This window comes from Bubalus kerabau, chromosome 2 (genome assembly GCF_029407905.1).
Source record: "Bubalus kerabau isolate K-KA32 ecotype Philippines breed swamp buffalo chromosome 2, PCC_UOA_SB_1v2, whole genome shotgun sequence".
Lineage (NCBI taxonomy): Eukaryota > Metazoa > Chordata > Mammalia > Artiodactyla > Bovidae > Bubalus > Bubalus kerabau.
In genome coordinates this window covers 88,122,607-88,136,996 of record NC_073625.1, presented here as the reverse complement: position 1 = coordinate 88,136,996, position 14,390 = coordinate 88,122,607, and the positions used below count along the sequence as shown (strand labels likewise).

General features: G+C 36.0%; 1 protein-coding gene across 1 annotated transcript in view; it reads right to left on the bottom strand.

Annotated features, from left to right (window-relative positions):
* EPHA6 (EPH receptor A6) overlaps positions 1-14,390 on the bottom strand; it is a 1,024,550-nt gene that overhangs the window by 284,088 nt on the left and 726,072 nt on the right. Inside the window, exons 8-9 of the mRNA XM_055567870.1 lie at positions 2,473-2,581; positions 508-578 (exon numbers count right to left, since the gene is read on the bottom strand). Of these exons, the coding sequence (XP_055423845.1) occupies positions 508-578; positions 2,473-2,581 (180 nt within the window). The remainder of the gene's footprint in view (positions 1-507; positions 579-2,472; positions 2,582-14,390) is intronic.

Below are 14,390 nucleotides of genomic sequence, written 5' to 3'. Positions count from 1 at the left end.
AAACCAACTCTAGTGGTAATTATAGCTTACTTCAGAAGAGATCCTTCAAAGGACTATAACCTTGTTGTCAGCTCAAGGATTTCATACATATTCTAAGAGTTAAAGAGCTGATTTTCTAGTGTTAATGAATTTTAAATTGATTTGTTGTATGTTAAATGACAGTGCCTACAAGAAGCAACAAGAATCCCTTACTATTTCTATAGCTAATGATCCACTAAATAAAACCAACTAATGTTTTGGAGCCATTGTGAGTGGTAAATAACTAGATATAATCAGTCATCTTAAATTTTTAGCTTATTCAGTTGTGTTTCCCAGCAAGCATAATTAGGAAAAAGGTAATATCATATAATGAGAAGCAGGTGCAATTTTCACTAGAAATCTAGAAACCAGATGAAAAGTCTCAATGCTGAAAGGTTGGAAATGAATTTCTTTGGCTTTCTCAACTCATGGATACATGTTTAAAATGAACTCTTAAAAACCATGGAAGAAAGTCACTGAACTACTTACAATGCCCATTCTGTAAGTCCTTTCTTCTCTTCTCTTCTGACTTCATTTTGGCCTTTATGTACCATTGACACCTTTATAAGAGGTAAAGAGAACCTTATTTAGGAATTATGCTGGATAAGAACCAATATCAATTAAAATACTCCTCACTCATAGGTAAAAATTCTTATCATAAAGATAGCTTTTAAGAACATCTTTATAGAAAATACTCCATAGAAGTTTCTTTTTACTATATCAATATTAGCTCCAGAGAAAAATAAAATCCTCTCAAATAGATTGATTGATCCAAATGATGGGAGGCCTAGAAAATATTTAATAACAAGCAGTGACAATCATGTCTTTCCTTATATGGCCTCTAACAGCTATAGTTGGTGAATAGCTTTAAAAGTCACAATGGAAACACTGTTCTTGATTCAGAAACTCAGAAATTTAGACAACTGTATTCCAGTTTCAGTGGTGAACAGTGTGTTTCTTTTTTTTTTTTTTTTTAATTGGAAGTGGTAAAAGTGTGTTCTGTTTTCTGTCTCAGAAAAATCATGTCCTGAAGAATGGAGGCAGGAACTTCTCTCCTATGACTTCTTTCACATGAAAAATTCATCAGCATCTATATTACCTGACAGTTCATCAAACTGCTAATTCCAAATGGCTAAACAGAATGCACCTGTGGTGCACAATCCAATCTTTCAATGTAGATGTGGCTTCAGATCCTATGGCAAATTGCATATTTATTCAAATGTCTTAAAATTTTCATAGAATAATTTCCAGTGAATGCTTCTGTAGCAAAGTGCTGAAGTCATGCTTCAGAATAAACGTTTTATCTTATGTAACTGAACTTTTTTTTTTTAATATAGAAAGTTAAGGAAGTTTCTGATGTCATATAAATTGGCAAACATGGAAACTGTACTAAATTATTTTCAACTTTCAATTTTTGTCATTATTAAATCTTTTTTTAAAATGGTATTCAAATTCTGTTTCAGGAATCCTAAATAAATATAACAGTCGTGCCTATCTCTCAGGTTTACTAGGCGAATCTTATTTAGCCTACAATGACTGTAAGGTCTTCTTTTAAGTTTGTCATATTTATGTATTAAGGCAGTATTTTCTGATCTTTTAAAGAAATACTTTTCTACGTGTGTATTTAAATCATTTGCTTAAATACTCTGTGGCAATAAGGCTTTTAACTCATATTGGGCAAATACATAAAATATAACTTAAAATTGAACTAATTATGCTACATATTGAATAACTATAAATAAAATATAATTTGAGTGAACTTCCATAATGAATTTAGAAGCATTCTTTAAAACTGATGATAAATTTGACACTGCTGCTTAAATGAAGTCTGAGACACTATTAGCTGCAAGAGTGATGCTTTGTCATAACAAACTGTGTAAAAATATAAATCTAAGGTTTAGGTGGAAGAAGCACTTTGACCAGCTGGTTGGGATTCAAGTCTAGGTCTTTTTCTACATTAAATTTATTGTCATTTAAAATTCTCATCCATATTACACTTCCACAGGAAAATATTTTCACTTGATTACATAACCAAATTAATGCAATTCTAATATCAATATGTTCAGTATTCAATGAATAAAAATTTTTCTATAATATTAAGTTTATAAAGCACGTTTAAATAAATTGTTCAGTTTCTCTGTTGAACTACTTTTTTCCCCAAGCAAAATCCATTTAATGATATAATTTGATTGCAGTAAAGGAAAAACTCAGAAGTCATTTATTGAATAGGATTTTATCATTCATTGTTTTCAAAGTGTTTTTCTCAGGTCTTCAGTTGCCTTCAGGTTCAGGGATCTGTTGCCACGTAAAGGTGCACTTGTCAAGAGTGGAATCTGCCCTGACTTATTTTTCTCACAGGTACAGTTCTTTAAGCTTAAAAGCCCTTGAACACACAGTGTATGAGAAGAATGGCTCTCCACAAATCCTGGAAATATTCTGGTATAATTCAGTTACCTGCCAGTTATTAAGAAGAAGAGAGTAAGAATGACGAGAAGAGTGAATCCTCCCACTGCTGCAGTGGCTATCACGAGGATCTGCCCTTGTTCCACCGCCATGTCAGAAGCTGAAACACAGGTAATGTATTAACATTTCCCTGGTGACCTTTCACTACCAAATGTTTTACAACTTACTATATTCCTGAAAATACAATAATGAATACCAAAAAATTCCACAAAGCTTTCCCATTATTTGACATGTAAGATGCAGATCCAAAACGAGGGCTGAAGATTGAAGTCTTAATCTACCCATAACCCTTTCTTTTTTTTACAAAAATACTAAGAAAGCAGATGGGTTCCTAGTACCCCTCATTTTAAGATTAAGTAGATTTTGCGTAATTAAATAAGCAGATGAACTAAAGGATTTTGCTTACGTAATTGCTATTTCCTTGAACACGTTTGCCAACTATTGGGCTACACCCACAGGCTTGCAAACCCTGTAGTTGCCCACCTGAGAGACAAAGAAAAGCCAGGAGCCAGGGAAAGAAACAACAACAGTTTAGTACTTAGGGAATCTTGCAGGTCTGAAAGTCCTGGAGCAACACTCCATCATAGATAGCAGACAGCAGCCAGGGCACAGTGGTAGTCTTCACAATCGAGGTGGAGGTGGGTAACCATTTATAGGGGGAATTGGCTTCAGGTTGGCTTATCAGTCATCAGGGTAACCATAAGCTGGGGCAAGAATGTAGGCTGCTGCTGCTGCTAAGTCACTTCAGTCATGTCTGACTCTGTGTGACCCCATAGACGGCAGCCCACCAGGCTCCCCTGTCCCTCAGATTCTCCAGGCAATAACACTGGAGTGGGTTGCCATTTCCTAGGCAGTTACTGATTAAACCCTATAATTAAGAGGATTGGGTAGTCATGTGAGTAGGGTGTAAGTGAACCATGGGCTGGTTGAGCAGAAGTTGTATAAGAGAGCAAGAGAACTGTCATCTTGAGTGACCTGATCATATACCAACAGATCAGACTTTACAGACTGTTATAATGTGTTTTCGAAAAATAGAAAGGCTATTATTGCATAATTTAAGAATGAACTTCTTTACATTTCATAGATATTAATTCAAAAATCAAAGTTATGAATTCCCACCTCTATAGCACAGGAGTGTACATAGTAGGTGCTTAGACGTTTGACTCAGATCAGATCAGATCAGTCGCTCAGTCATGTCCGACTCTTTGCGACCCCATGAATCACAGCACGCCAGGCCTCCCTGTCCATCACCAACTCCCGGAGTTCATTCAGACTCACGTCCATTGAGTCGGTGATGCCATCCAGCCATCTCATCTTCTGTCATCCCCTTTTCCTCCTGCCCCCAATTCCTCCCAGCATCAGTCTTTTCCAATGAGTCAACTCTTCGCATGAGATGGCCAAAGTACTGGAGTTTCAGCTTTAGCCTCATTCCTTCCAAAGAAATCCCAGGGCTGATCTCCTTCTGACTAGCAGTCATTAAAAAGTGAAAGTTAAAGTCACTCAGTTGTGTCCCACTCTTTGGGACCCCATGGACTATACAGTCCAATTCTCTAGGCCAGAATACTGGAGTGGGTAGCCTTTCCCTTCTCCAGGGGGTCTTCCCAACCCAGGTATTGAACTCACGTCTCCCACATTGCAGGCAGATTCTTTATCAGCTGAGCCACAAGGGAAGCTGGTCATTTTTTAATTCATTAAAAACATGATATGTAAAAGCTCCCTTATTTGAAGAAAAGTATAGATTATATATGTTTATAGCATATAACTTCTTTCATTGACAAAACTGAAACTGCAAGGGCTGCATGTTTTCCTAACCTTCCAGGAATCTTTTTATTTCAATTAATTCATTGACACATTTCATTCTCTGTATTACTGAAGTTTTAACAAGATATAATTTAATTAGATGGCAAATGGTTAATTGCTTAAGAAAGAAAGTGAGGTAAAGAAAGTGAAGCCCAGCGAAGTTAAAGAACTTGATCCACCTCACATATGACTATCACCAGATTCAGATTTTAGATATTTTAAAAATTCTCCTTCCTATACTATAACTCACAATAATAATTCAGTTTGTTATCAATATTCTAAAGCATTAAATCAATCAGTGCCTCCAATATCCCTTAACTTGAATAAAGCTTGATTTTTATTTAGATTATTATAAAAATTATTAATCAGTTTTAAGCAACAAGCTGAACAAAAGAAAGAATACAACTGAAAAGCAAACCACTTAACTCTCTACCATAATAATTTAAATTTATTAAGCCTGAGAAAGACTTCCAAAGAAGTGGATCATTTTTTGGGAATCAAGTATGTGATAAGCTATGTGCAAGTTTATATTCACGGTAATAACTTTCTCATAAAAAGGACATTTCTACTAGAGAATATCTAAACCTTAAATGCTATTGTTGAGTCAGTAAGAAACCAGTCAATTATTTAAGAGGATTTTTAAGAAACCTAAATGTAAATAAACACAAAAATCATTTATCTTAAGGTTTTAGTAAACATTAACTAAACCTTGGAATTAGATGTTAATCACTATGACTTAAGATATTTTCAGGCAATCTATTTCAGTGTTGAGTTGTAGCACACAGTCTGTACAGAACCAAGTTAAATAGTTGAATTTTATCCAATAAATAATGTACTGATGGTTTTTTATTAGGTCCAAACTAGATTTCCTAATCTTCAAAATAATATTGGTATCATGGGAATTAATGTGTGCCTTAAAATGTCAGTTTTTTTTTCATTGAAAATAATTGAATAACAAATTATAAGGAATAGATGTTATAGAAAACAACATTAACTTTTTGAAGATGAAGGTGGCAGTTCAAAACAAAACATTATTTACTTACAAACTGGTGTATTTTTAAAATATATAATATAGTTGAAGAATTTTAAACCTAGAACATGTATTTTCATGATAGCTAGGTAGCAGGGGATTTATTGAGACCATGTATTCAAATTCAGATTGAGGAGAATATTATGTAATTGACTGTCTTTGGAAAATCAGATCACCTCATTACAGAAAATTGTGTTGTTTAATTTAAATAATTCCTTAGTAAGATGAGAGTACTACTAATATATCTTCTTTATCACCCTGCTGCTAAGTCGCTTCAGTTGTGTCTGACTCTGTGCAACCCCATAGATGGCAGCCTACCAGGCTCCCCCGTCCCTGGGATTCTCCAGGCAAGAACACTGGAGTGGGTTGCCATTTCCTTCTCCAACGCATGAAAGTGAAAAGTGAAAGTGAAGTCGCTCAGTCGTCTCTGATTCATAGCGACCCCACGGACTGCAGCCTACCAGGCTCCTCCGTCCATGGGATTTTCCAGGCAAGAGTACTGGAGTGGGGTGCCATTGCCTTCTCCGTTTTCACCCTGGTGATTACATATTTATGAACTTTGCTTCAATTAAAATTTTAATTGGATAACAGATTATTAAGTTGTGACACTTTGAAAAATGTGTATTTCTGCATAATTGCTTATTAAACCTCTGTACTAGGAATTCTAAACACTCCTCTGTGAAGAATGTTGTGTGTGTATATGTACAGGAGACATGGGTTTGATAACTGGGTTGAGAAGATCCCCTGGAGAAGGGAATGACAATCCACTCCAGTATTCTTGCCTGAAGAACCCCATGGACAGAGGAGCCTGGTGGACTACAGTCCATGGGGTCGCAAAGAGTCGGACATGACTGAGTGACTAAACAACAACAACAATGTATAATATATATTTAAAAATAAGAGTGTATAATGTGATGCACATTTATAATAAAATTCTGTTGATGATGGGGCTGGGGTGATTATAAAAACATTATGAATCTCATTATCATCAACAATAGCCATATATATTTAATAGTAAACTATCCACTAGTATTATGCTTAGTACTTCAAATTCATTATCAAATTTATCCGTATAATAGTCTTAATAAGTGGGTACTATTATTATTCATAGTTTAAGTGGTTATATTACTTGCATAAGGTCACATGCCTTGTATACAAAAAAGCTGGCCATCCAACCCTGATTTATCAAGCTCCAAGCCCGTACTTGGAGAAGACTCTTGAGAGTCCCTTGGACTGAAAGGAGATCAAACCAGTTAATCCTAAAGGAAATCAATCCTGAATATTCATTGGAAGGACTGATGCTGAAGCTGAAGCTCCAGTACTTTGGCCACCTGATGAGAAGAACTGACTCATTGGAAAAGACCCTGATGATGGGAAAGATTGAAGGCAGGAGGAGAGGGGGACAACAGAGGGTGAGATGATTGAATGGCATCACCAACTCAATGGACATGAGTTTGGGCAAGCTCTGGGAGTTGGTGATGGACAAGGAAGCCTGGCATGCTGCAGTCCATGGGGTCGCAAAGAGTTGGACACGACTAAGTGAGTGAACTGAACTGAAGCCAATACTATTGCCACTATTTTATACCATCATTTTCACTAACAGAACATCTGGGTTGTATATTCTAGAACAATCATAGCCTTGCTTGACCCTGGTTTTATGTCTGTAAAAATGAGAATGTTGAATTAAATATTTTCACTTTCACTTTCAACACAAACCTTCAGAGCAATTTTACTATGATATTGCATTATTTACTAAGGCTGCAATCAAACACTGGGAAAAACAAGAGCTACCATTATTTGGAAATGGGGAATTCACAAAACTTGTGCTGTAGCTCTTGGTCTGGACAGGGATAATTTCTGCCTTTTTATCATATTAGTGTGGCTAATCACAGAGCTCTGACTTTGTATCAGGATAAAGTTCAAAGCCCTTAACTTTGTTAACATGGGTTTTACAAATGGCTCTAGTATATATCTCCAGATTCATCTCTAATCATTCTTTAACCATGCTAAATTTCTGCCAATTCTTACAATGCATTGACTTTCTATCATGGTCCATTTCTGTTCAGTCCTCCTACATGAACATCACATCGTTTTCTGGTTGTTTAGATTTTATTAGGTTCCCAGACATATGTCCCCATGGACCCTTGTACTACTTTTATTGATACATTTCTATAATGTTTCATTGAAATTACTTTTTTTAATAATCTTTCTGTTAGACTGCAAATTCCATGAGGGTGGGGACTATATTCACTATAGTATGTGTAGTATATTGAAGACATCTTCTCCTCCTCCTTTCCCCGCAAGAAGGAATTTGTAGGTATAATTGAGGACCTCAATCATCATGGATCAAATGGATGGGCTCAAATTCATGACAGGTGTCCTTATAAGAGACATGAGAAGAGAAGACAAAGAGGAGAAGGCTGTATGTAGGAAGACAGAGGCAGAGACGAGTTGTGCAGACACAAGCCAAGGAATGCCCAGAGCCACCTCTACTGGAATCTTAGGAGAGAGTGTGCTTCTGGCTTCCATAAATATGAGAGAACAAATTTGGTGTTTTAAGCCACCAAATGTGGTCATTTGCTAGAGTAATCCCAGGAAATGTAGTATTGGACCTACAGAGGTTGATACATGGTAGTAGCTCAATAAATGTTTATTTATGTGAATGGATAGATGATTCTGTATAAAACAGGTTAGATTAACCCAGGATTATCCATGTCCTCACCTTTCACTTAATATGTAGAGATTTGCCCTGAAGGTAGCAACAATATGTATGTAAAGTCAGTCTATATAACACTATTTTAATCAGTAGAATCCAATTATTCTGTATTCTTGGAGATAATACTTCCTGGAAGGCAGCAACTACTGGAAGTATAGACTTTTACATTGAATCAAGTTGAGTAGATTAAGCTTGTAAATTCGAATCCAAGGTTAAGAATTATTGACAGCATAGAGGTGCTAGTAGACTCTAGATTATTGAGCACCTATTATACGGCAGGCACTGAGACATACTGGGGATATAGTGGTAAACAATAAACACTGTCCTCCTGGATTTATAGTTCAGTGGGGAAGATAAACAACAAACAAGTAATTGCAAGTCTAAGAACTGTTACGAAAGAGAAACTGCAAGGTGCTCTGGAAGAGAATAAACAGCCTTTGGTGATGAATCAGCAGAGTAGGGGGTTTCCCAGGTTGGTGCCATTGGTAAAGAATCTGCCTGTCAGTGCAGGAGGTGCCAGAGATGCTGGTTGGATCCCTGGGTCGGGAATATACTCTGGAGTAGGAAATGACAACCCACTCCGGTATTCTTGTCTGGAAAATTCCATGGACAGAGGAATCTGGTGGGCTACAGTCTATGGGGTCGCAAAGAGTCAGACACTACTGAACCCACACCACACTGCCTCTCACTGCAGCAGAGTAGGAGTTTGGAAATGTGATATATTGGGAGAAGGAGGAGCGGAAGCAGAGGAGGGGAAACAGGAAGAGGGGGAAGAGGGGGAAGGACAAGGAGGAAAGTTGTTCCTGGGCTAGAGGTCTCAAAGACTCCATTAATGTAAACAGACACTAAGGGACTTCCCTGCTGGTCCAGTGGTTAAGAATCTGCCTTTTTTTCTTTTTTTTTAAATTTTATTTTATTTTTAAACTTTACATAACTGTATTAGTTTTGCCAAATATCAAAATGAATCTGCCACAGGTATACATGTGTTCCCCATCCTGAACCCTCTTCCCTCCTCCCTCCCCATTCCATCCCTATGGGTCGTCCCAGTGCACCAGCCCTAAGCATCCAGTATCGTGCCTCGAACCTGGACTGGCAACTCGTTTCATACATGATATTTTACGTGTTTCAATGCCATTCTCCCAAATCTTCCCACCCTCTCCCTCTCTCACAGAGTCCATAAAAGACTGTTCTATACATAAGTGTCTCTTTTGCTGTCTCGTACACAGGGTTATTGTTACCATCTTTCTAAATTCCATATATATGCGTTAGTATACTGTATTGGTGTTTTTCTTTCTGGCTTACTTCACTCTGTATAATAGGCTCCAGTTTCATCCACCTCATTAGAACTGATTCAAATGTATTCTTTTTAATGGCTGAATAATACTCCATTGTGTATATGTACCACTGCTTTCTTATCCATTCATCTGCTGATGGACATGTAGGTTGCTTCCATGTCCTGGCTATTGTAAACAGTGCTGCGATGAACATTGGGGTACACGTGTCTCTTTCCCTTCTGGTTTCCTCAGTGTGTATGCCCAGCAGTGGGATTGCTGGATCATAAGGCAGGTCTATTTCCAGTTTTTTAAGGAATCTCCACACTGTTCTCCATAGTGGCTGTACTAGTTTGCATTCCCACCAACAGTGTAAGAGGGTTCCCTTTTCTCCACACCCTCTCCAGCATTTATTACTTGTAGACTTTTGGATCGCAGCCATTCTGACTGGTGTGAAATGGTACCTCATAGTGGTTTTGATTTGCATTTCTCTGATAATGAGTGATATTGAGCATCTTTTCATGTGTTTGTTAGCCATCTGGATGTCTTCTTTGGAGAAATGTCTATTTAGTTCTTTGGCCCATTTTTTGATTGGGTCATTTATTTTTCTGGAGTTGAGCTGTAGGAGTTTGTTGTATATTTTTGAGATTAGTTGTTTGTCAGTTGCTTCATTTGCTACTATCTTCTCCCATTCTGAAGGCTGTCTTTTCACCTTGCTAATAGTTTCCTTTGATGTGCAGAAGCTTTTAAGGTTAATTAGGTCCCATTTGTTTATTTTTGCTTTTATTTCCAATATTCTGGGAGGTGGGTCATAGAGGATCCTGCTGTGATGTATGTCAGAGAGTGTTTTGCCTATGTTCTCCTCTAGGAGTTTTATAGTCTCTGGTCTTAAGTTTAGATCTTTAATCCATTTTGAGTTTATTTTTGTGTATGGTGTTAGAAAGTGTTCTAGTTTCATTCTTTTACAAGTGGTTGACCAGAGTTCCCAGCACCACTTGTTAAAGAGATTGTCTTTAATCCATTGTATATTCTTGCCTCCTTTGTCAAAGATAAGGTGTCCATATGTGCGTGGATTTATCTCTGGGCTTTCTATTTTGTTCCATTGATCTATATTTCTGTCTTTGTGCCAGTACCATACTGTCTGGATAACTGTGGCTTTGTAGTAGAGCCTGAAGTCAGGTAGGTTGATTCCTCCAGTTCCATTCTTCTTTCTCAAGATCGCTTTGGCTATTCGAGGTTTTTTGTATTTCCATACAAATTGTGAAATTATTTGTTCTAGCTCTGTGAAGAATACTGTTGGTAGCTTGATAGGGATTGCATTGAATCTATAAATTGCTTTGGGTAGCACACTCATTTTCACTATATTGATTCTTCCAATCCATGAACATGGTATATTTCTCCATCTGTTAGTGTCCTCTTTGATTTCTTTCACCAGTGTTTTATAGTTTTCTATATATAGGTCTTTAGATTCTTTAGGTAGATATATTCCTAAGTATTTTATTCTTTCGGTTGCAGTGGTGAATGGAATTGTTTCCTTAATTTCTCTTTCTGTTTTCTCATTATTAGTGTATAGGAATGCAAGGGATTTCTGGGTGTTGATTTTATATCCTGCAACTTTACTATAGTCATTGATTAGTTCTAGTAATTTTCTGGTGGAGTCTTTAGGGTTTTCTATGTAGAGGATCATGTCATCTGCAAACAGTGAGAGCTTTACTTCTTCTTTTCCAATTTGGATTCCTTTTATTTCTTTTTCTGCTCTGATTGCTGTGGCCAAAACTTCCAAAACTATGTTGAATAGTAATGGTGAAAGTGGGCACCCTTGTCTTGTTCCTGACTTTAGAGGAAATGCTTTCAATTTTTCACCATTGAGGATAATGTTTGCTGTGGGTTTGTCATATATAGCTTTTATTATGTTGAGGTATGTTCCTTCTATTCCTGCTTTCTGGAGAGTTTTTTTTATCATAAATGGATGTTGAATTTTGTCAAAGGCTTTCTCTGCATCTATTGAGATAATCATATGGTTTTTATTTTTCAATTTGTTAATGTGGTGTATTACATTGATTGATTTGCCTTTTAAAGCAGGGGACGTAGGTTAGCTGCCTGGTCTGAGAACTAAAATCCCACATGCCTTGGGGCAACTAAGCCCACACACCACAACTAGAGAGAAACCGGCCTGCCGCAATTGGACATCCAGCATGCCACAAGGAAGGTGGTGTGTGTTGACACAGCAAAAATTAATATATTAAAAAATAAACAGATACTTAGACAAATAAACCATAAAATTATCTACAAAATGAATGTCATAAAATTCCATAAAATACAGTAAAGATACAAATTCCTCTGTGGTGAAAACTTATCTATATTTCCACTTATTCATTTTTTCAATCCTGAGAAGATATTTCTAATTAGTTTTGTAGGAGAAATGTGTATATAAACATAAGATTTACTCGTGTAAGTAACACCAAAGAGAGCAAAACTGTCCTTAAGAAGAAACACAATAAAATCCATGGCAAGAAATAAAATGTGTTTGTAACTAGGTGATAGGAATTGTTCCTTTGTTTAATCGAATGAGGCTGTATTTTTAGAAAAATAAAGTTTATTAAAATGACATATTTCATTCTATGGTTTGGAAAGATGCATATTTCCTTAAGAGGAAACAATTATCTGAAAAGAGTTGTAAAACTGTTACTGAGTGAGGACTTAGCACCTACCCAATGTTTGGCATAAGTCAGGATGACATTAAGTGAGGTTTGCTGTAGTTGTTTCTATTTAAAGAGAGAAAAAGTGAAGTTATTTACTTGGTATCCAAAAAAAAAAAAAAAAAAAAGAGAGAGATTTCATGTCTTTAGGAAAGTATGAGGGAAAAGCAATTTGCCTATTTTAAACCAAAGGATTTTCTTCTATGGAGGCATATGATTTTGTCTCTCTGTAATCAAGATTATTCTAGTTTATATTTACATTTCAAAGTGAAATCTGTTATTTGCATTCTGTGTCATTTTCTATGCAATACTTTTTACAGTTAACCCTTTTCTGTTTGAACAACTTTTTTAAAGCTGTGGGTGACAGCACTGACATGGTTTTTTTGAATAAAGCATTTCTCAAAATTCTGCCCAAAGAAGTACATTGTGGAATGTATTTGTTTCATGTTCATATGTTGTATTTACGACTCCCAATTTTAGATGAAATGTCAAAATTTCAAATGATATTATCTCATGACTTCACCGAAATAGTTTTTTAAACATAGAGTTCTCTACAAAGTAATGGATGGAGAGCTCCCAGTAAGTTAATTGTAAGCTTTGTTGATAGTCAATACAGGAAATTATTACCATTTTTTTTTCAGGGAAAAAAAAAATAATCCCCTCTCAGGGAATATATAGCAATCAATATTGGTTTAAAATTATGAAATTATATATATATATATATATATATATATATATATATATATAAAGATGTAGCAGTATACAATGGAGACTCATCAATCTGTAAAATCACCACTAAATGGTCATGTAGATAAAAGAGTGAGACAGAAGTGAAAACTGAAGAACTAGTTCTCCTAGATGAAGAGGATTTTGTGATTTTGTAAATGATGCTATTCTTTTGGTCACCTAGAATTGAAACATGAGGTCATCTCCGAGTTTACCTTTCCCTATAGCTCCTGGTCCAGAGCAAATCATTATTATGTTGATATCATCTTGTCTTTATTACCACTAGTAATCTAAAACTTCAGCCTTACAGATTAGGCTAGTTCTATAATTTTTTATTAGATTGCTTTCCCACACTATCTCTTCCTAATCTATCCTACATTATGTGTCTAGAAAATTATACTTTAAAAAATTTTAAAATATTCAGACTTTGCTATGGCCTAAGAGAGTAAAATCACAGTAAGTACACCACTCTTAGAAATATTCATGGCATTGAAATATGTATAATATTATATATGAAACGAGTTGCCAGTTGAGGTTCGATGCACGATACTGGATGCTTGGGGCTGGTGCATTGGGATGACCCAGAGGGATGGTATGGGGAGGGAGGAGGGAGGAGGGAGGAGGGTTCAGGATGGGGAACATATGTATACCTGTGGCAGATTCATTTTGATATATGGCAAAACCAATACAATATTGTAAAGTTAAATAAAATAAAATTAAAAAATATATAGATAACCAAGGACCTACTGTAAAAAAAAATTAATAAAATAAGGAAGTAATACAGAAAAAAAAAGAAATATTCAAGCCTAAAACTTTGAACTCAGCCTTCACATAGTGCAGGCAGATCATCAGTCCTGTCATTACTACATTTTAAAGTTATTTCTTAATTCATTCCCATTCACTCCTATCCCCACAGCTATTTTCTTAGTTCAGATACTCATCACATGCATTTGAATTCAGCTAGATGGCAACTTCAATTATGTGGAATACAGTGGAGCAGTGGCAAACGAGATAGACGTAAAGAGCCTCTGAAGAAACATCTGACAGATGGCCACATACTAAGAATACAGAGTCTACTCATAAAACAGCTTCAGTGCCTCACACTCTTACTTCAGATATGTTTATTGATTTCTGAATTCATATAGCAGTATAGCAGATGTAAATTAAGTGTTAAGACCAGACATGAGATACCTAAAGAGTTGGAGTTGAATGGAAGTGCACACTGCTAGGCTGACTGAAAGAACAACTGGGAAAATGGAAAATTTAACATAAAATTCCAAAATACATAGTACTCTGGAGGCAGGAGTTTAGGATCAAACAGCTCTATAAAATTCAAGGAGCACCAATGGACTCACTATGTCAGAACTCAATACATTACTATGGTCAGCCAAGGTCAACTAAAACATACTGAGATATGTCTAAGATAGTTTATATAGAAGGACAGGAGTTTGTGGATGCATGATTAGAAACAATTTCCCTTCAATATATTTAAAAATTATAAAAATAATAATTTAAAGACCAAACCTGTGTCTGAAAACTTCAACTATCAAAAATAATTCATTTTCTGAAGATTTCTGTTTATTTTTTGGCCCATTTCAAATATATCATAAGCTTCTTGAGGGAAGAAACAATATCATTTGCCTTTCTGTATCCAATGGGATTAGCAT